The 21,603-nt window shown below is 47.7% G+C and overlaps 2 protein-coding genes across 2 annotated transcripts in view; one reads left to right on the top strand and one right to left on the bottom strand.

Moving 5' to 3' along the window:
• CTNNA3 (catenin alpha 3) overlaps nucleotides 1-21,603 on the bottom strand; it is a gene marked incomplete at its 5' end in the record, with an annotated part of 866,777 nt that overhangs the window by 481,036 nt on the left and 364,138 nt on the right. The window lies entirely within an intron of this gene.
• Nucleotides 16,643-21,603, top strand: part of LRRTM3 (leucine rich repeat transmembrane neuronal 3) — a gene marked incomplete at both ends in the record, with an annotated part of 111,820 nt that continues 106,859 nt past the window's right edge. Inside the window, 2 exon segments of the mRNA XM_083364635.1 lie at nucleotides 16,643-16,661; nucleotides 16,664-18,240. Of these exon segments, the coding sequence (XP_083220761.1) occupies nucleotides 16,643-16,661; nucleotides 16,664-18,240 (1,596 nt within the window).

The raw sequence follows: 21,603 nt of genomic DNA, 5'->3' as shown, positions 1-21,603 counted from the left end.
TAATGATTATTTGTACCATCTGTGAAGTATAAATCAATTTCACCCATATAATAAAATTCTCTCCACAATTCCAAAACCAGTTCAAAATGAAATTCAGTTCCAATTGTCAAAAACCTCCTCTGCATCTAAAAAGATCAAAGCAGCTTCTTTATTATGTTGTTCCAAATATCCCAGAATATCTAACACAGTTCTAACATTATCTTTCAACTAACTTTTAGGTTAAAAACCCTAACTGAGCCTCATGAATAAATTTTTGCAAAGTTATTTTCTATCTTTCAGCTTAAATTGTTGCAAACAATTTATAGTCGTTATTCAAAGATGATACTGTCTGCAATTTCCTGCTGAAGTCAAATCTTGTCCCTCTTTAGGAATTAATGTTATATTAGCCTCTTTCTGGGTCTCTGGCATCTTTCCTCCCTGTAGAATAGAACCCATCATGTTTTGTAAAGGTTGTAAAAGTTCTTTCCTCAAAACACGTATAATATAAACTTGGTAATGCAGCTGGTCCAGGCACCTTTCTCGGTTTATTCTTTTCAGTTGCTTCTGAAACTTCCCTTATTAATATAGGCCCCTTTATAATTTATTTGTTTTTTGTGGGTGCTTCATCACTGAAGGTTTTCAAAAATAGAATGTCAGAATCCATTTATATCACATTTCATAATTGTATAGGTAGAACAACGTGCTATTACTGGGGATTCTGCCATCTCTCCGAGGGGGGGGGGGAGAGGATGGTTACTAAAGCGATTTTCAAACAACAGGGGATGTTTTAACGGGGGAAGGGAGGGGGACAGACAGATCTGGTTTGTATCTTCATTTACAACTGAAAAGGGAAGCAATAACCATAAAACCAAGGAGAGTTCCCTTTCCCATGGAAGGACCTGACACCTAGCAACTGACGACAGCCTGACCAAATGGATGAGGGGAGGGACTGGAATGGGAATGGTTTATATAGGATTGAAATGTAACTTTTCTCAGATTCCGTCTTGTATTCCCACAATCGATTCCTTCCTAGTAAACATTTTCCTTTTGGACTAAACTTGCATCCAAGAGTTCTTATTTCCTAAGATGTGGATTGAGGTGGGTCCTGACAGTAGACGGAATCTGCTTTAAGAGTCAACCTGGAAGGGAAAACCTTACCGGGGGACTTTGCAACAAATACAAATGTCTGGCGACGAAGCAAGAGAGGAGGGAAGCCCCATGGAGGGGGAGTCTTCCCCCCAAATGGAATCCCAGAGACAATGGGAAACTGAAGCAGCATATTCCCCCAGGGAAGAAGCGGTGGAACAGTACGACCGAAAACCCCGGTGGTCGATGGGCGTTGGAAGGAAAAGTGAGTGAGAAAAGGCTTCGGGAGAAAAGACCCTGAGGCGTAGTAACCACCAACCGGAATGGAGGCAAGAGATGGAGAGTTCCCTGCACGCCAGCGAGGAGGAGCGGATCCTGGAAAAGGCCATTGATCTGATGAAAGCAACCCTGAGTTCACTGAGGGAGGAGAGAGCTGAAAATCGCAACCGAGGCAGCGCCTGAGGACGCAACTGGAAAGGTAACGGAGGGGATCCAACACCTGAAACCCCGGGGCCATCCAATGGAACAGGAATTGCTGCCTCAGCAGTACCCACCCCCCCCCAGAACCACAGATGGGGACCAGGATGAGGAGCGATACCGGCCACGGCGCAGACAACGCTCCAGCCAAAGACTCCCGCCCCTGGAAGTCAAATTCAAGGGGGAGCCATCACGACTGGGATTTTTCCTAACCCAAGTCCTCAGCTACATGGAAGAGTATGGACGGGACATCCCCAGTGACAAAACACGCATCCGAATTGTGCAATCTGCCCTGGACGGGATGGCTGCAGACTGGGTGGTGAACTTGCATGACTCCAACGCCCCAGAACTCAACGACTTCAACCGATTCATGTCATCTTTGAGGTGACGGTTCGAGGATCCTTTGGCTGACCGTAAGGCCCGGGAGAGAATCAAAACGGTGAGGCAGGGCAGGCGAGCAGTGGCTGATTATACCCAAGAATTCCGAGCCATTGCCAGCAAGCTGAACTGGCCAGAAGACATCCTCCTTAGCCATTTCAAAGACGGTCTGAACTACGACCTGTATGATGCTTGCCTGCCTCGAGGAGACCCACCCCACCTCGACGACTGGTACATCCTGGCGGAGGAAGTGGAAATAGACCTACTGAAGAGACACCGCAGAGGAAAACCATGGGGCCGCCTGCCACCCGAGCAAACACGCGAGGGGGAAAAACCACCAGCCACAGCCAAAAAATCAACAAGTTGCTTCAACTGCGGGAGAGAGGGCCACCGTGCTGCAGAATGTCGTTCAAAAGCCCCCCCACGAAAACCAGAGGCATCATCCTCCAAGAAGCCGGGGAAGCCCCAAGGCAACACAAAAGAATCTTCCATGAAGGGGACAGAGGCTGTAGAGTCCACAATTCCTGCCAGGAACTGGGACTGGACTCCGGCCTGCACCGCAGGGACGGTGGACAACTCGGAAGACAGCTCAGAGGGAGAACCATTGGTAAGTGGACCCCTTCCACCCATACTTAAGACAGTGACTATATTAGCTTCCCCTATGCCTGAAGCAGCCAAAATAAAAGCTCTGATAGACTCTGGGTGCATCCGCTGCCTTATCAGCCCAACGCTGGTGGAGAGATTGAGCATCCCAGTGAGGAGGCTAAAACATCCAATCTCTTTTAGTCAATTAGATGGGACAATAGCAGGGGGAGGACCAGCCACCCTAGCCACTTTACCAATCCACCTATCACTGGGGCCCCATGAGGAGGACATAACGTTTATAGTGGCCCCAGGCATGGAATGCCCAATGATCCTAGGACTGGAATGGCTGAAGAAATGGAACCCCGGGATAAACTGGAGGACAGCAGAACTCAACTTCCCAAAGGGGGGGCAGAAGAACGTAGACTCCAAAAGCACCCCCCCCAACCCAGAGGGAGGAGACAGCAGCAGTGGGGAAAGAGAAGGGATTACCAGAGATACCGGAGGAATACAGGGACCTGGCTGAGGTTTTCAGTGAGGAAAGAGCAGATGAGCTTCCCCCCCACCGCCCCACAGACTGCACCATAGAATTCAAACCTGGGGCAAAACTCCCAAAACCCAGGATGTATGCCATGAGCCCAAGGGAAATGGCAGAAATGGAGAGATTCATAAAGAAAAACTTAGAAAGAGGATTTATTGAGCCTGCCAAACCCAAAGTGGCCGCCCCGGTTCTGTTCAGGGAGAAGAAGGATGGGTCCTTTCGTTTGGTTGTGGACTATAGAAATTTGAACACAATTAGTGAATGTAATCTGTACCCCCTTCCCCTAATGAAGGATATGTTATCCCACCTATCGAAAGGAAAGATTTTTACCAAACTAGACCTGAGGGAAGCATACTACCGTATTAGGATTAAGGAAGGAGACGAATGGAAGACTGCATTCAACTGCCCAATGGGGTGCTATCAATTCAAAGTATTGCCATTCGGACTGCAAGGGGCCCCCGCAGTCTTTATGCAATTAATTAATGACGTGCTGAGAGAGCACCTATATAAGGGGGTCCTGGTTTACCTCGATGACATCCTTACCTTCACAGAAACCAAAGAGGAACATATCAAACTAGTCAGAGCAGTCCTGAAGAAGTTGCGAGCTGCCCACTTATATGCTAAATTATCGAAGTGTGAATTCCATCAGGAAACAATCGACTACCTGGGATATTGCATATCTCCAGAGGGCATCGAAATGGACCCTGAGAAGGTCAGGGCAGTACTAGAGTGGGCACCCCCCCGCACACGGAAGCAATTGCAAAGTTTCCTGGGGTTTGCAAACTTCTACCGCCAATTCATCCCCGCATTTGGCCAAATAGCCATGCCCCTCACAAATTTGTTGAAAACGAAGGGGGGGTCACCCGTGAAACCCAGCCAGCCTCTGAAATGGTCAATGGAATGTCAAGCAACATTTGAGAGGCTAAAGAGACTTTTTTCTGCTGAACCTGTCCTAAAACACCCAGATCCCGACAAACCGTTTGTAATACAGGCAGATGCGAGTGATGTAGCGGTAGGAGCCGTACTATTACAAGAAAATGATGGGGGGACATTGCAACCATGCGCATACACATCCAGAAAACTCACAGAAACAGAACAACGCTGGCCAATATGGGAAAAAGAGGCATTCTCGTTGAGGTGGGCATTACTAACATGGCGCCAATTTTTAGAAGGAAATAAAATACCTTTCCAGGTCTGGACAGACCACAAAAATTTGGAAGCACTAAAAACGCCCAGGAAGCTCACTCCTAAGCAAGCCCGCTGGTCCCAACATTTTCACCCATTCAATTTCACTCTCAAACACTTACCGGGGGGAAAGAACTTCCTTGCAGATGCATTATCCCGCATGCCCCAATATAACAGCACAAGAGTTACTGACTTTAAACCACTTGTACCGGAACAACAACTGGCAGCACCAGTCACCACCAGGGCAGAAGAAAAAATGAAGCCGAAGGTAGATAGCCAAACTGGAATAGAATTCAGGAAATCTTTGGAAAGTGATGAATGGTTCCAGAAAAATAAACATGTGTGCACAATTAAAGATGTACTGCCGTGGGTGGGGGAGAAGCTATATATACCTGCCACACAGAGAATCAATTTCATGCAACTGTGCCATGATACAAAATCAGCAGGACACTTTGACTTTGTAAAAACCTTACACTTAACTAAAAGGCAATTTTGGTGGCCATCTATGAAAAAGGACATAGAAAGCTATGTGGGTAGCTGTCAAATTTGTGTGATGGCCAAAAGACTGCAAGGGAAACCGCCAGGTCTGTTACAACCGGTGGCAAACCCCTCAGCCCCATGGAAAGAAATAGCCATGGATTTTATCGTAGAACTGCCAGAAAGTAATGGAAACACCGTAGTCTGGACTGTCACAGATCTGTTCTCTAAGCAAGTACACTTCATACCTTGCCAAAAAATCCCGACTGCAAAAGCATTAGCAAAACTTTTTGTACAGCATATTTACAGATTGCACGGGGTACCACAACGCATCATATCTGACAGAGGGGTGCAATTTTTTTTTTTTTTTTCCTGCTCCAAAGATGGCGGACGCGCTGGGGAGAGCTCCGTAGCCCCCAACGGTAAGGCGTCCCCCCAGGAGCCCCCCAGGGATGTCAGCGGACCCCTGGGGTGGGGCCAAAAATTCGGGCAGATGAGCTGGGCAATGGTGCCACCTGCTGCCTCCCGAAACAGCTGCTGGGGTGCCGGGACACCTCCGCCTCGTCACCTGGGCCGTTGGCAACCGTTATAAGCGGGGGCCAGCGCCTCTGCCCTGCCTCTACCAATGTTCATGCTGCCGGGCAGGGGCGGCGTCTCCGCGGATCAGCTGTGCGGCGGAGGCGCCCTCAGGCATCCAGGAGAGACCGGAGGCTCTGCTCTGCCCGGCCCCCTGATCGACTCCTGACTGGCTCCCGGGCGGCAACGGCGTCTCCGCAGATCAGCTGTGCGGCGGAGGCGCCTTCAGGCATCCAGGAGGGGCCGGAGGCTCTGCTCTGCCCCGGCCCCCTGATCGACTCCTGACCGGCTCCCGGGCGGCAACGGCGTCTCCGCAGATCAGCTGTGCGGCGGAGGCACCTTCAGGCATCCAGAAGGGGCCGGAGGCTCTGCTCTGCCCCGGCCCCCTGATCGACTCCTGACTGGCTCCCGGGCGGCAACGGCGTCTCCGCAGATCAGCTGTGCGGCGGAGGCACCTTCAGGCATCCAGAAGGGGCCGGAGGCTCTGCTCTGCCCCGGCCCCCTGATCGACTCCTGACTGGCTCCCGGGCGGCAACGGCGTCTCCGCAGATCAGCTGTGCGGCGGAGGCGCCTTCAGGCATCCAGGAGGGGCCGGAGGCTCTGCTCTGCCCCGGCCCCCTGATCGACTCCTGACCGGCTCCCGGGCGGCAACGGCGTCTCCGCAGATCAGCTGTGCGGCGGAGGCACCTTCAGGCATCCAGAAGGGGCCGGAGGCTCTGCTCTGCCCCGGCCCCCTGATCGGCTCCTGACCGGCTCCCGGGCGGCAGCGGCGTCTCCGTGGGCCAGCTGTGCGGCGGAGGCGCCTTCAGGCATCCAGGAGGGGCCGGAGGCTCTGCTCTGCCCCGGCCCCCTGATCGACTCCTGACCGGCTCCCGGGCGGCAATCGGCGTCTCCGCAGATCAGCGGTGCGGCGGAGGCGCCTTCAGACATCCAGGAGGGGCCGGAGGCTCTGCTCTGCCCCGGCCCCCTGATCGGCTCCTGACCGGCTCCCGGGCGGCAGCGGCGTCTCTGCGGACCAGCTGTGCGGCGGAGGCGCCTTCAGCGGCGGTGGCAACGACTCCCAAGCCCCAGCTCGGTCGCCTATTCGGGGAGCCGGCAGCCACGATGGCAGTGGCGGCAGGGCTTCCCCAGGCCCGCCCCCTGGCCCTTGGCGGGCATCCAGGAGGGGCCGGAGGCTCTGCTCTGCCCCGGCCCCCTGACCGGCTTCCAGGCGACTGCGGCAACATCTCTGCCCTGCCCCAACCCCCGTACCTGTTCGACTCCGGCGGCTTCCCCAAGCGACCAACGGAGGCGCTGCAGACCACCTGGGTAGCAGAGGCGGCGGCATCGTCGGCAGCGGCGACGGCGAGTACCCCGTGGGGCCCTAGCCTTTCATCTCCCCACGGGCCCGAACACCGGCGGGGGCAGTGGCGATGGGGCGCCTCTAACCCGCCCCCGAGCCGCTGCAACTGCTGCAGCCATCCAGAGTGGGGCCGGTGCCTCCATCCTCGGCTCCCTATTATGCCTCCCTGGACAACAGCGACGTCAGGGATGTTCAGGAAAGACCCCGCGGATCAAATGGAGCAGCTAGGTGGCGGAAGAGACAGCCGCAGCAACCGGGACTGGAGTCGTTGCCCTGCTTCGACCTCCTGGCCTGCTCCTGATCAACGGCGGCTTCTCCCTGGGAACAAGGAGATGCCGCAGGCCGGCTGTACGGACCCGATCGACCACCACCGAGGGGCCTTTGACAGCGGCGCTAAACTTCTCCAGGCCCCGGTCACCCAATCTCACCGAAACCCCCTCGACGGCAGCACCACTAGATGCGGCGGGGCGTCCACGGCCCGCACCCTGGGTGCCGAAACAATCTCCGTGCCGATCAACACCCCTAAAGACGCCAGGATGCAGCTGATTGTTGGAGATGACGGCGACCAGACAACCGAGGCCATCAACATCTGGCCTCTTCCAGCTCCGAACCCCCCCCCCTGCCCTCCCTCGCCCCACAGGACATGATGGGCCTGGGTGCAAGCCACGGTGGCAGAGTGGCCTGTCCTACACCTGCAGCCCCATAGAGGTGAGAGCTCTATGGGGTATGCTTCACCCAGAGTGGGTCCTGGACCACCCCCAGAAGCAGAATCACAACCCATCGTGAGAGGATGGGGGAGTGGCCTGCTTCTGCGGTTCACCCAGCCAAGTGGCAGTGGCTGGGTGACGGTCCAGATACCCACCTACCCGACTAGACCCTCCTTCTAATGCTCCACCCAGGGGACCGCCTTCCCAATGCTACCCGATGCTCCCTATGCATCTTCAATATTCTTGCATAGACCTTCTCGCCCTCAGGAGTTCCCCCCTCTCCTGGGTTCGTCCTGCCTTCATTACATCAAACCTCGATGACGGGCCCGACCTTTGGGCCTCTGAGAGATGGCCAGGCAGGGTCAGGGGCCTCCATTACAAGACCAACAAGAGGCCCCTGGTTAAGTTTCTTGTTAAGTTTTTTGTTGGGTTAGGGAGGGGGGCGGGAAAAGAGTATGGCTGCTCGGGAAAGGCAGGCCTTCCGAGTGCCATAACGCAGGCCAGGCTTGGTGAGAAACGAGGACCAGTCGCCGACAATATCCGAAGGTGCACTGACGAACATCCTATTCCCAGGATGGTGGGGAACGGCAGAAGGTGCACAAACAGAGGGCCGCATCATCACCGGGAGTGTCATCTCCGCTCTGTACAAGCGGTGAGACGCTCCGACCCTCTGTACTTCCCCGGAGGACCCGGGAGCGAAGGTGTGCAGCCTCCTATGCTGAGGCTGGTCTACCTGAATGCCAGGTCCGTAGCTAACAAGGCACATCTTGTTCGTGACCTAGTGGAGAGCGAGCACGCGGACCTGGCTTGCATCACGGAAACCTGGCTGGGCCAAGAGGGTGGTGTCCCTCTAGTTGACCTCTGCCCGCCAGGTTTCCAGGTGCTGCACCAGCCTCGGACCCACGGGAGGGGCGGGGGAGTGGCAGTTATCATCAGGGAATCCCTTAGCCCGCGAGAGATCACCGTCCCTCAGATGGTCGGGTGTGAGTCTCTCCTACTGAGATACGGCCCGGGAGCGCAGTTGGGCCTGCTGCTAGCATACCTACCACCTAATCGTGCAGCAGCAGCCCTGCCCGAGCTACTCGATGTCCTCTCAGGGTTGGTGGTTGAATTCCCAAGACTCATGGTCTTGGGCGACTTTAACCTACCGTCCCTGGGAGGATCGTCCGATCTGGCTCGGGAGTTCATGGCTTCCATGACGGCCATGGACCTGTCGCAAATAATTTCTGGACCGACTCATGAGAGAGGCCACACCCCAGACTTAGTGTTCTTGTCTGGACGGTGGCGCGATGATTTCGGTGGGGGTGCCACGACTGTTATGCCCCTGTCATGGACCGATCATCACCTCGTGCGGCTAGACTTCCCCTTTGCCACCCCCCGCCGTGGGTGCACGGTGCCAACCAGATGGTACCGCCCTAGGCGCCTAATGGACCCTGATAGGTTCCAGGCAGCGCTTGGGGACGCACATGCACTCCCTGCTCACAGCTCGGCGGATGCCTTAGTGGAAGCCTGGGAGAAGGCAGCCACGGAGGCTCTGGACCGAGTTGCACCCATGCGGCCTCTGACCCGGCGCAGATCCCAGCGAGCCCCATGGTTCACCGCGGAGCTCCGGGAAATGAAGCGTCGGAGACGGGGCCTAGAGAGCCGTTGGAGATCCAGTCGATCCGAATCCGACCGATTGCGATTAAGAAGCCTCACCAGGTCTTATCTCGCTGCGATAAGGGTGGCAAAATCCAACTACTTTTCCACCCTCATCGCGTCCGCAGATAATCGCCCGGCTGCCTTGTTCAGGGTGACTCGCTCCCTACTGAACCAAGAGGTGAGGGAGGAACCCTTGCAGGGTCGAGCCGAGGAATTCGGTCAATATCTGCTGGATAAAATTGCTCGGATCCGAACCGGCCTGGACTCCAACTGGGCTGAGTTGGAAGAACAAGACATGGACAGTCTTGTCGACGTCACCTGGGAGGAATTTGATCCTGTGACTCCCAAGGAAGTGGACAGGATTATGAGGAGGTTGAGCTCCTCCACATGCTTACTGGACCCGTGCCCTTCCTGGCTGGCATATGCAGCTCGAGAGGGGACACGAGGCTGGTTCCTGGCGGTCATCTCCGCTTCTCTGAGTGAGGGTCACTTCCCCACCGCCTTGAAGGAGGCGGTGGTGAGACCTCTCCTCAAGAAGCCCACCTTGGACCCATCCTCATTGAATAACTTTCGTCCAGTCTCCAATCTTCGCTTCCTTGCGAAGGTTGTTGAGAGCGTGGTGGCGCACCAACTCCCTCAGATCCTGGACGAAGCGGTTTATCTAGACCCGTACCAATCGGGCTTCAGGCCGGGGTACAGCACGGAGACGGCATTGGTCGCTCTGATAAATGATCTCTGGAGAGCCCGGGACAGGGGCCATTCCTCTGTCCTAGTCTTATTAGACCTCTCGGCGGCTTTCGATACCATCGACCATGGTATCTTGCTGCGACGCCTCAGGGGACTGGGAGTGGGAGGCACGGTTCTGCGCTGGTTCTCCTCCTTTCTCCAGGGTCGCTCGCAGTCGGTGTTGGCAGGAGGACAGAGGTCGACCCCGAGGCCTCTCGCTTGCGGAGTACCTCAGGGGTCGGTCCTCTCGCCTCTCCTGTTCAACATCTACATGAAACCGCTGGGCGAGATCATTCGCAGCTTTGGAGTAGGGTACCATCAGTATGCTGATGACACCCAGCTTTTCATCTCAACTCCAAACAACATCAGTGATGCCCTCGACGTGATGTCCCGCTGCCTGAAAGCGGTCCGGGAATGGATGGGGAGGAACAGGCTTCAACTGAACCCGGACAAGACTGAATGGCTGTACGTACCGGCTAGCCAGGATACTCAGAACATCCCATCCCTTAACATCGGGGACGAGTTACTACCCCCTGTTGATAGGGCCCGCAACCTGGGTGTCCTCCTTGACTCGCAGCTCTCCCTGGAAGATCACATAGGAGCTGTGACCAAGGGGGCCTTCTCCCGGGTTCGACTAGTTCGCCAATTACGGCCTTATCTGGACCTGGATGCCTTACGTACAGTCACCCATGCTCTTGTGACCTCTCGCCTAGACTACTGTAACGCTCTCTACTTGGGGCTGCCCTTGAGATCCACTCGGAAGCTTCAACTGGTGCAAAGTGCAGCGGCGCGGACACTCTTGGGAGCCTCCCGATACTCCCATATCACACCTCTCCTCCGTGCGCTGCACTGGCTTCCAGTTGCCTTCCGTGTGAAGTTCAAGGTGCTGACAATGACATACAAAGCCCTACATGGCATGGGTCCGGACTACCTGCGGGAGCACCTTCTGCCAATGTCAACGCCCCACCGTCCTGTGCGCTCCCACAGAGAGGGCCTCCTCAGGGTGCCACCGCTCAAGGAATGTCGGCTGGTGGCCCCCAGGGGGAGGGCATTCTCAGTGGGTGCGCCAGCCCTCTGGAACAGCTTGCCAACCGAAATCCGGATGGCCCCCGACCTCCGCACCTTCCGGCGCGAATTAAAAACTTACCTGTTCCAGCAGTCCGGCCTGGCCTGATAGCTCTTATTGGGGTCCCAATTTGTATTTTACTATTGTTTGTTTTTCACTACGGTTCATTCTGTATGCCTATCTTATTCTGTACACCGCCCTGAGTCCCTCGGGAGAAGGGCGGTTTATAAAAACAAATAAATAAATAAATAAATAAATTTACGTCGGCATTTTGGAAAGAATTTTTATCCCTCTTAGGAACCACCCAAGGACTGTCATCTAGTCACCATCCTCAGACAGACGGAGCTTCTGAAAGACTTAATAATATACTTGAACAATATCTGAGATGCTATATTAATTTTCAGCAGTCCGACTGGACGGACCTACTGCCTTTTGCAGAAGTAGCATATAATAATGCAGTCCACTCAAGCACAGGTTACACTCCTTTTCAAGTAGCTACAGGCCAGAGTTTCAACCCAATACCAGAACTAACCCCAAAAGAACCGGTTATCCCTGATCTGAAGGAATGGATTGCTCAATTACAAAATACATGGCCAATCGTTAGGAAAGCGTTGGAAGATGCCAGAAAAGCATACAAGACACAGGCAGACAAAAAAAGAACTGATCCCATACCATTTAGGGTAGGAGAGATGGTATATTTATCCACAAAATACCTGAAATCACTCCAACCCTGTAAAAAACTAGGACCAAAATATATTGGACCCTTTCCAATTAAAAGAATCATAAACCCAGTAACAGTTGAATTAGAACTACCCAAAAATCTTAGACGAATACACCCAACCTTCCACTGCAGTCTATTAAAGAGAGAACAACAATCTCCACTACGAGAAAAAATCCCACCACCACCACCCCCCATCATGGTGGAAGGAGAACAACATTTTGAAGTGAAAGAAATCTTAGATTCCAGAAAACACCATGGAACGATACAATATTTAGTGGCATGGAAACACCTCCCCTCCTCAGAAAACGAGTGGGTTAACAAACTCCATGTTAAAGCACCTAAGTTGCTTAAGAGGTTTCATACAGAATATCCAAACAAACCAGGCTAACATTTATATGTTTTCTTTCCCCACAGATGGACTCATCTTTTTTCTGAAAGGAGAGCCGAATGTCAGAATCCATTTATATCACATTTCATAATTGTATAGGTAGAACAACGTGCTATTACTGGGGATTCTGCCATCTCTCCGAGGGGGGGGGAGAGGATGGTTACTAAAGCGATTTTCAAACAACAGGGGATGTTTTAACGGGGGAAGGGAGGGGGACAGACAGATCTGGTTTGTATCTTCATTTACAACTGAAAAGGGAAGCAATAACCATAAAACCAAGGAGAGTTCCCTTTCCCATGGAAGGACCTGACACCTAGCAACTGACGACAGCCTGACCAAATGGATGAGGGGAGGGACTGGAATGGGAATGGTTTATATAGGATTGAAATGTAACTTTTCTCAGATTCCGTCTTGTATTCCCACAATCGATTCCTTCCTAGTAAACATTTTCCTTTTGGACTAAACTTGCATCCAAGAGTTCTTATTTCCTAAGATGTGGATTGAGGTGGGTCCTGACAGATTGGACTACCAATTGACCAGGATGGTATAAGGCAGGGGTAGGCAACCTCGGCTCTTTTATGACTCATGGACTTCAACTCCCAGAATTCCTGAGTCAGCATAGCTGACTCAGGAATTCTGGGAGTTGAAGTCCATGAGTCATAAAAGAGCCGAGGTTGCCTACCCCTGGTATAAGGTCTTCTGCCTTGAGCAAGGGGTAGGATTAGAAGATCTCTAAGGTCCCTTCCAGCCCTATGATTCTGTGTTCTATGCTTGTCTGTAATTGTGGCTAAATTTTGCATTCTAAGATATTCATCTATTTTCTCCAATAGAATATCATATCAGTGTCAAAATTGTGATCATGTGACTCTAGGTGATTGTGTGATGGTTGTGAGTAGTGAGTAGCAGAAGTATGAGTACAGGTTGTAAGTCACTTATTCTGAGCCTATCACAAGTTTCAACTCTTCTTAAACAAATAGTTATAAGTTGAGGACTACATGTACTTCAACAGATCTACCATATTAATCATTAATAGAAGTCCTGGGTTTAATTGAGGATTAATGTACAAAATGACTCCAATTATATTTTAAGACATGCTCTGTTGCGAGTTTGGAAAAAGTATAGACATAAGCTAAATTATAAGATACCTTTATGGGCAATACTGAAACATGCAATAGAAAACATAAATGTTGGGTTCAAACATGATGTGACTACATATAAGGACATCTTAAGTTTGGAGAGGAATGTATGGTGTTTCAAGCCGTATAACTCTTTACGAGGAGAAAAGATTGTTCAAACCTGGTTTCAGTATGGGCAACTACAGGCCAGGTGGAAAGAAGACCAGAAAATTGGTTTTTCAATGACTGATGAAAATCTGGTAAAGCAAATTAGAAATCAGGGTCCAGCACATATCAAACGGATATATCTTGCATTGATAGAAATTGATTCAGAAACAGAACTTGTTAAAGAATGCATGATAAAGAGGGCTCAGAATATTCAAAAAGTTATTACAATGGATACTTGGGAAAAGATCTGGGTGAGAAATGTAAAATTTACGCAAGCTCAAAATTTAAGAGAGAATTTTTATAAAATGTTTTATAGGTGACATTTAGATCCCAAAAAGTTAGCAAGTATGTATCCGAGTTACCAGCCTAAATGTTGGAGGTGTGGTGGCGAAGACGCAATGTATTTTCACATATGGTGGACCTGTAAAAAGGTTAAAGCATTTTGGATTAAAATCTGGTGGAATATGCAGAAGATATTTAAGAAAAGGATAAAGTTTTGTCCGCAATTGTTTTTATTGGGCATTATTACTGATACTACTGTTGTGGACATTAAGTTGATGTTGAACTTAATTACGGCAGCAAGACTTTCAATAGGGCAATACTGGAAGAAGGAAGAACTGCCGACTATAGAGGAATGGACTTTAAAAGTTTCTAACCTGGCGGAAATGGCAAAGATTTCGGTGTATTTGAAAGACCATTCGCAACAACGATATATCATGGAGTGGAAAAGATGGATTGATTACATCCAGAATAAATATGGGACTAAAAAGTTTCATTTAGCATTTGAATAAGTAGTGATGGGACATTTATATTGCTTGTAGTCATTTTATAAGAGCTAAAGTGCGATAGACCTAATAGTTTATTGTTGTTAGCATATGGTAGTTTATGATTGTTTTTTACTTTTATACCTTGTATTAAGCTCTGGGAAGTCGGGGAGGGGGGAAGGGGAGGGGGGGAGGGTTGGGTTGGGAAGGGGGGGAGGGGGTGGGGAGGGGTTGTTTTGTTAAAGATAAAATGTATTGAAAAACTTTTCAATAAAAAAAATGACTCCAATTATTTTTGTGCTGGAATAAATTCTTTGCTTAAGGTTTTACAGGTTAAATATTTTATATCTTTTTCCTGATATAAGTCTCTTGTAGGTAAATAATGTCTTACTTTATACTTTTTTCAAATAATGAAAATTTTTACTCTTTTGTGGAGCATTTGCTCCATTTATATTCCATGTTAAACATTTCTAATCTATACTTCAACCCAAAATTTAGGAAAGTCCATATCTGTAGCGCCTAATTTAGCAATATCTTTATTCCAATTCCTGTTGCCTCTGTTGTGACTGTTATGTATTTTCCTCTGAAACCTCCATTTCCATCTCCTCCAATTCTCATTTATATCTTTCTAAAAATAACCCCTTATCTTCTGAAGTGAATTCAGTCTAAATCTCTATTGAAAGGTAAAAATGATGTCTTCCTATTTACTCCACTGAAATGGAAATCCTTTTCTCTTTTAAGTTTTTAGTATGTGCTTTTCACTTACACAGAATCTAATAAGAATCTCTTTCAAAACAAATATGTCTTCAATTTTCATTTTCAATCTTGTGTTAAAATGCTGCTATGGGACTTGATCTCTTGTCTTCTTTCTAACAAAATGCATCAAAACACCCCCGGGGAAGACTCCCACCTAAATTAATGGGCAGGATAAAGAAACAGGGGCTTCACTTTTGAAAACCCTTAACTATCTATGTTCCTATGGACAATATGGGCGATCTAGCCACAAGGAGGTCAGGAAAGATGCACTGAATCCCAGTATTTTTTGTATGCCAGAATAAAGTTCATTTTATCATTCTATAAACATACTCAAGTTAATAAAAATGGCACGAAGTTCACATTTGGCATTACAAAACTAAAGTAAACAGATCCCAAATTACAGTAATAAAGTTATCTTAAAAAGGGTGCCAGACTAACAGCCTGATTAGAAAATGAACAGCTCTACAGGTTTAGCTTTGCCTCATGCCCTTCAGCCACAGTCAGATAATGGTGGAACAGGGGCTTTGCAGCCAAATTTCAGAAGTAGCCCTCAAATGTTAGGGCAGATTTGTACCTTTCAGAGATGTAGGTCAAACATTCAGAATGAGCCCTTCAGCACAGAGAGGTGTGTCTACAAACCAACAAAAGTTATTATCCTGCTGCTCACCGTGTTTGATTTTCTCACGAGGCTCCTAGATCTTACCAATAACAAAGTAATAACTTGGATTAGCGCGCTTCAAATCACATAACACACCGAGGTATTCAATTGCACAAGATGTGTATGCATTACTTGTGTAGGTGTATGCCTTTGTGCCTAAACAGAAAAAGTGAGCTTCATGCTCACTAAAAAGTGCCAGCACAAAAGGCTTGGCTAAATTATCTAAGAGGGGGGAAAAAGGAGGGTGCAGCCAAAACTACTGTTTCACTAGAGCACAGTGAGGTTGTCCAGTCTGCTGCTATTTAGTGACCCAGAACAATCACTCATTTCCCAGCACAGAGCTAGTTCATTTGCAAGATTGAAAACGAGCCGGGGGGGGGGGAGAGAGAGAGAGAGAGAGAGAGAGAGAAAGGAGGCATTTCTGCACATGCCCATAATGTTGTTCACCACTGGGGGCAGCTTAACATAAGACTGCATTTACCGATACCAAAGCAACAGTCGGAGAAGCTTTCAGAGTGACAGGATGCAGAAGTGAACAGTGCTTGTTCATTGTACCGGGTCATCCTGGCTTCTCTGCTTCAACGCAGCTTCCTTAGCCAGACTGAGGGTGCAGACTATGAAAACTACTACCCAGGGGAATACTGATGGGTGAATTCAGACAGCTGAGCGTCACTTGCAAGGACCTCTCAGGCTTTGCAAGGGGAGATTATAAAGAAGCCAAGTCTACAATGTAAAGATTCTAAACCACATCATCCATGAAGACCTTACCACCTAGGAAGAACTTGACTTTCTGCTGCTGCAAATGCTGGGTTGGGATTTATACGTTCCTGGGATGTTCTGCATGCCTGGCAAAGGATAAGGATCCAAAATTGGTCCATTTCCCAGGGGGTCCAATTTTGCTTCCTGGGTGTCAGAAAGCCTTGACTCACCAAAGAACAGCAGACAGGGGCTGTCATGTTTGTGGCCCCTAGGAAAAAGCAAAAGAGCTAAAGGACGACCTTTGAAAACACAAAGGATGGGTATGTTTCTGTTTTATTCCATTCTAGTAAGCCTACAGCTATCCCTGCAATGCTTCTGTATTAATCACTCTGTAGATTGGCCTCTGCAAGCTACGACTGGAGATACATTTCAGTGTGTGATTCAGTTTGACTCTGTCTGGCTTTCACAGGTTCTTTATCTTTATTAGATTTGTCACCTTAAAATAGCACAGTGGGGCTATGTGGGGGGGGGAAATAAAATAAAACTGCTTGCAAAGTACTTCTTCTGCGGGGAGGCGGGATTCCTCTTTATTGTCGTAGCATTTCTGAGCATGACTGACAAATATTTGGACTGTTTTTTGGGGGGGATAACTTTTCTAAGTTATTTCTGTTTGCAGGTTTCAATGTATTTAGGCTACTGAGCGGATCAGCAGTAGCCCTGGTAATAGCTCCCACTGTATTACTGACAATGCTTTCGTCTGCTGAACGAGGATGCCCTAAGGGCTGTAGGTGTGAAGGCAAAATGGTATATTGTGAGTCCCAGAAATTACAAGAGATACCCTCCAGTATATCAGCTGGTTGTTTAGGTTTGTCCTTGCGATATAACAGTCTTCAAAAACTAAAATACAACCAATTTAAAGGTCTTAATCAACTTACCTGGCTCTACTTAGACCACAATCATATCGGCAGTATTGATGAAAATGCTTTCAATGGAATACGCAGGCTGAAAGAGTTAATTCTGAGTTCCAACAGAATTGCTTTTTTTCTTAATAACACCTTCAGACCAGTAACAAACCTCCGAAATTTGGATCTCTCCTACAATCAGCTGCATTCCCTGGGAGCAGAACAATTCAGAGGCTTAAGGAAGCTGCTGAGTTTACACCTGAGGTCCAATTCCCTGAGAACTATCCCAGTCCGGATTTTCCAGGACTGTAGGAACCTGGAACTCTTAGACCTGGGTTACAACAGGATCCGAAGCCTAGCAAGGAATGTCTTTGCTGGCATGATCAGGCTGAAAGAGCTGCACCTGGAGCACAATCAATTTTCTAAGCTTAACTTGGCACTTTTTCCAAGGCTGGTCAGCCTACAGAACCTTTACTTACAGTGGAATAAAATTAGTGTTATAGGACAAACCATGTCTTGGACGTGGAGCTCATTACAAAGACTTGATTTATCTGGAAATGAAATAGAAGCTTTTAGTGGACCAAGTGTTTTCCAGTGTGTGCCCAATTTGCAACGCCTCAACCTGGATTCTAACAAGCTCACATTTATTGGCCAAGAGATTTTGGATTCCTGGATATCTCTGAATGACATCAGCCTTGCTGGGAATATATGGGAATGCAGCAGAAACATTTGTTCCCTGGTAAACTGGCTTAAAAGTTTCAAAGGGCTGAGGGAAAATACAATTATTTGTGCCAGCCCCAAAGAACTGCAAGGGGTGAATGTTATAGATGCAGTGAAAAATTATAGCATCTGTGGCAAAAGTACTACAGAAAGGTTTGACTTGCCCCAGGCTCCCCCCAAGCCCACCTTTAAACCAAAGGTCATCCGGCCTAAGCATGACAGCCAGCCCCCCCTGCCCCCCACCACAGGGGCCCCTGAGGCCAGCTCCATGCCCGAGCACAGCACCCAGCAGATCTCCTTCCACAAAATCATTGCTGGGAGTGTGGCCCTCTTCTTGTCCGTGCTTGTGATTCTGCTGGTCATCTACGTGTCCTGGAAACGCTACCCTGCCAGCATGAAGCAATTGCAGCAACGCTCCCTAATGCGACGGCACAGGAAAAAGAAACGACAGTCGCTGAAACAGATGACTCCCACCACCCAGGAATTTTATGTTGACTATAAGCCCACCAACAGCGAGACCAGCGAGATGTTGCTGAACGGGACGGGACCTTGTTCGTACAGCAAGGGAGGCTCCAGGGAATGTGAGGTAGGAACCACTCTCATATTTTTAAACACCGTTTGGGTTGAACCTCTTTTACTTTTCAGGTGCAATCTGTCATATCAGGTGTCCTCCGGTCAGTGCAGGTCAGCCTTTCCCTTATGCTTTTTTTTTTTTTAAAAAAAAGCTTTTCTCCCTTCACAAGGAACCATATGAAGTCCGAGCTCGGGTTCACCCAGCCTCTGTTGTGATGCCACTTTACTCATTTTAATCTGTTTGACTGTTATACCCACTGACAGAAAACTTTTCTTGCACACCTAATACATCTGCAGTGCTGGGTTGTTTTCCATTCAAACACGGAAGGGTCTTGATTTGCAAAGATAAGGATGGGAAAGAATGGTGCAAAAGTAAACAGAGTGCTGAAATTCACAACATGCTTCAAGGGCAATCTATAAATGCCAGGTGTGCTGTAGCTTCAGGACTTGCTTTGGCTTATGATGGTGCAGGCATCACCCTGGGAGAATGCTTGATTTCTCTCTAGTGCAAAGTATCTAAGAAGCCTGGTTTTAAAGCAGTCTCCAGAGCCATCCAGGGTGGGAGAAAGGGGAATCGGTGGGCTGAACGAAGAGGGGTGGGAATCATACATTTCATAAGGAATAAAAGAAGGGGTGGAACAGGGCAAGATTCATTGTGCAGCTCTAGCACAATACAGTTTGCAGAACTGATAAGTTCTAATTGAAAACTGTCTGTGTGGTTTTAAATCAAAGATGCTAGTGTGTCTCCCTTCTCAAAGCCCGTTTGCCTTTCAGAAAATAATCAAAAAGGCATTCATTAAACAAGGGGGTCCAAATTCCTTACTAAAGCAATTAGAGGAGGCTGAAATGTACAGTTGCAACGGCTACAGCCACTTCCGGCATAGACTTGCTCAGTAGCTCAGTGGCTCATTAGATATTCTGTTTTCATCTGTGTCAAAGACATTAATGTGATTGACGATGGAGTCCTTAAATCTGTCATTTTTCTTCCTTCAAAAATGCAACGTTGTCTTTGGTGGTGTTTCATTATGCAATGTGCCATTTTGGGTATTTAGAAAGCTGATGAGAGCTACATTTTAAATACAGCACAGCAACAGGGAGAGCTTGCAGGGAAACTGGACCCTTGCCAATCTAAGGGAAAGCACATCTGAAGGATTCTCTTTAGGAAAAGTCAAGGGATCAATAGGCAAGGCATAGGAGGAAGGGATCAATCAATGCTGAATTGCATTTTATAGATGTGTTTTATTTGTCTTTCAATATATTTGTAATGGGAATCATGATGGGCACTGATAATTCAGGGAATCCATCTCATATTGTTCTGAGAATATATAATGCACTAATATCTCCTCTTGACATTTTCTTACAAATTATGGTCAATGAGTCCCTTGCAGAAATAGTTTTGTTTATAATAGGTGGTAAAGAACTTCACTACTTCTATTGCATAACTTGATTTAGCTTCGTACACTGCCCATTTCTGACCACTTGGGAGAAGTGGGGGGGGGGGGTTTCTATAAAGCAGATGCACTGCAGCAATCTAGAGGAAAAAAAGCATCCATATTCTCCTAGCCATCTCTTCTTCTTCTGAGAAAAATAAATAAAATCACCCAAAATGTTCCAGCAATGTGAACATTTCAGGTAATAAAATGGCATCTTTTAAAAATGAGAAAAACTGGAAAGGAAATGAGTCTCCTTCATAATATGGAACATACATTCATTGAAATCTGAGAATCAAATAATTCAGCCAAATTGACCAAATATGCATAGATCACTTTATACAGGACATGTGATTTTCTAATATTTTTATAACCTTTCTGAAATACATATAACAGAACCATAAATATATAGTGTGTCACCAGAGGATCAACATGTAACTAAATGTATATATTCACCTTGGCTTACTGTAAAAATCTGGAACACTAAATATATCTATGTACCCTGTATGAATCAATGGTAATAGCACTAGCCATTTTTATTCAAAATGTAAAATACTGTAATGAGAATAGTATCAAGAGTGATGCACTAAAAATATTCTGCTAGCTTTTGACTCTTTGATTTGCATTAATTGCATACTTCAGCATACTTGGCAGAGATTATTTTGATATGAAAACATGGCAATATTTTTCCCCAAGTCTTTATGTTTTCCTTTATGCTGAAAAGCAAATGTGGGTAGTGACTTTGAATACAGTATATTTTTGAAGGAAACACCTCATTGGAATAGGCCTGTAGACTCCTGTGCAGAAAAATCAGTAGAGAATAATGTGCCGTTTGAGAAGTTGTCAGAGGTGGGAGGGATTTTTAAAAGAAAACTGATGAGAACAATGTCAGAGTGGAATATTAATGTTAATAGCTCTTCATCCTAACAAGGCAGAATTAATATGGGGAAAAATAATACCCAGGCAGGTAGAAAGTCAATTAACAGTATTTTTACTGGAAGGACTTTTTGCAGACTATTTAGATATGCAGATGAGTGTGTTATTATGGCTACAGCTCTCTTAAAAAGAAACTGCTGGCTGTTTGTGCAGCTTCTACCAAACCGTGCCAATAAACTCGATCTACAGAATTTTTAAAACAAACAACATTTAATAAAATTGGATCCAGGTGCAAAAAACTGAAGATAATGCTTTAATTCATTATGTTGTGTAGCAGGCAAAAAGTAGCCAATGGTTTCCATACTGTGTCTTGCCAAGATGAACACAGCTCTCTTTCATATAGCTTTCAAAGTAGGCACCAGAAGGGACTCTGGCAGGTAACTGCTTGACACAGGGAGATGGAGAACTGCACCTCAAACCCTCTTGTATCAAGCTAAGTAATATCTGGGAATCTTGAACTGTTTTGCACAACATCACCTGGTATTTATTAAAATGTAATTAAAGTTCTCCTGGCTCATTACTGGGGATGGTGGACACACATCAGCTATATTTTTGGCAGATACAAGCATTATTACAAAGTCATTCTTTCCTCATGGGAAAAAATGGTTCACTGAAAGATTGCAAAATCACAAATATGGCAACCAAAGGCTACGGCAAACACATTTTGGTTGACATGCAGTGGTTTCAATGCACGTATGTAAATCTGTAGGGGAACACCCTACACAAGATATGTTATTATATATATTGTTAATGGCAGGAGAAAAATTAAGATACAGCAATGTTTCTCAACCTTGTTGACTTTAATACTACTAGAGTTAAACTCCCAAAATTCCCCAGCCAGGCTTTCTGGGATTGAAGTCCACACATCTTAAAGTCACTAAGATTGAGAAACACTGAAATAGAGAAATACTTTCATAACAAATTCACTAAGATCAGACTTCAGCAAACAAATGGATTTTTTTTAAAGGGGAATAGAACTACCGTAATAAGTTCAGAAGAGAAAGGAAATT

This window comes from Vipera ursinii (genome assembly GCF_947247035.1).
Source record: "Vipera ursinii genome assembly, chromosome: 5".
NCBI lineage: Eukaryota > Metazoa > Chordata > Lepidosauria > Squamata > Viperidae > Vipera > Vipera ursinii.
The sequence above is the reverse complement of the archived record's forward strand: the minus strand, read 5'-3'. Positions and strand labels throughout refer to the sequence as shown.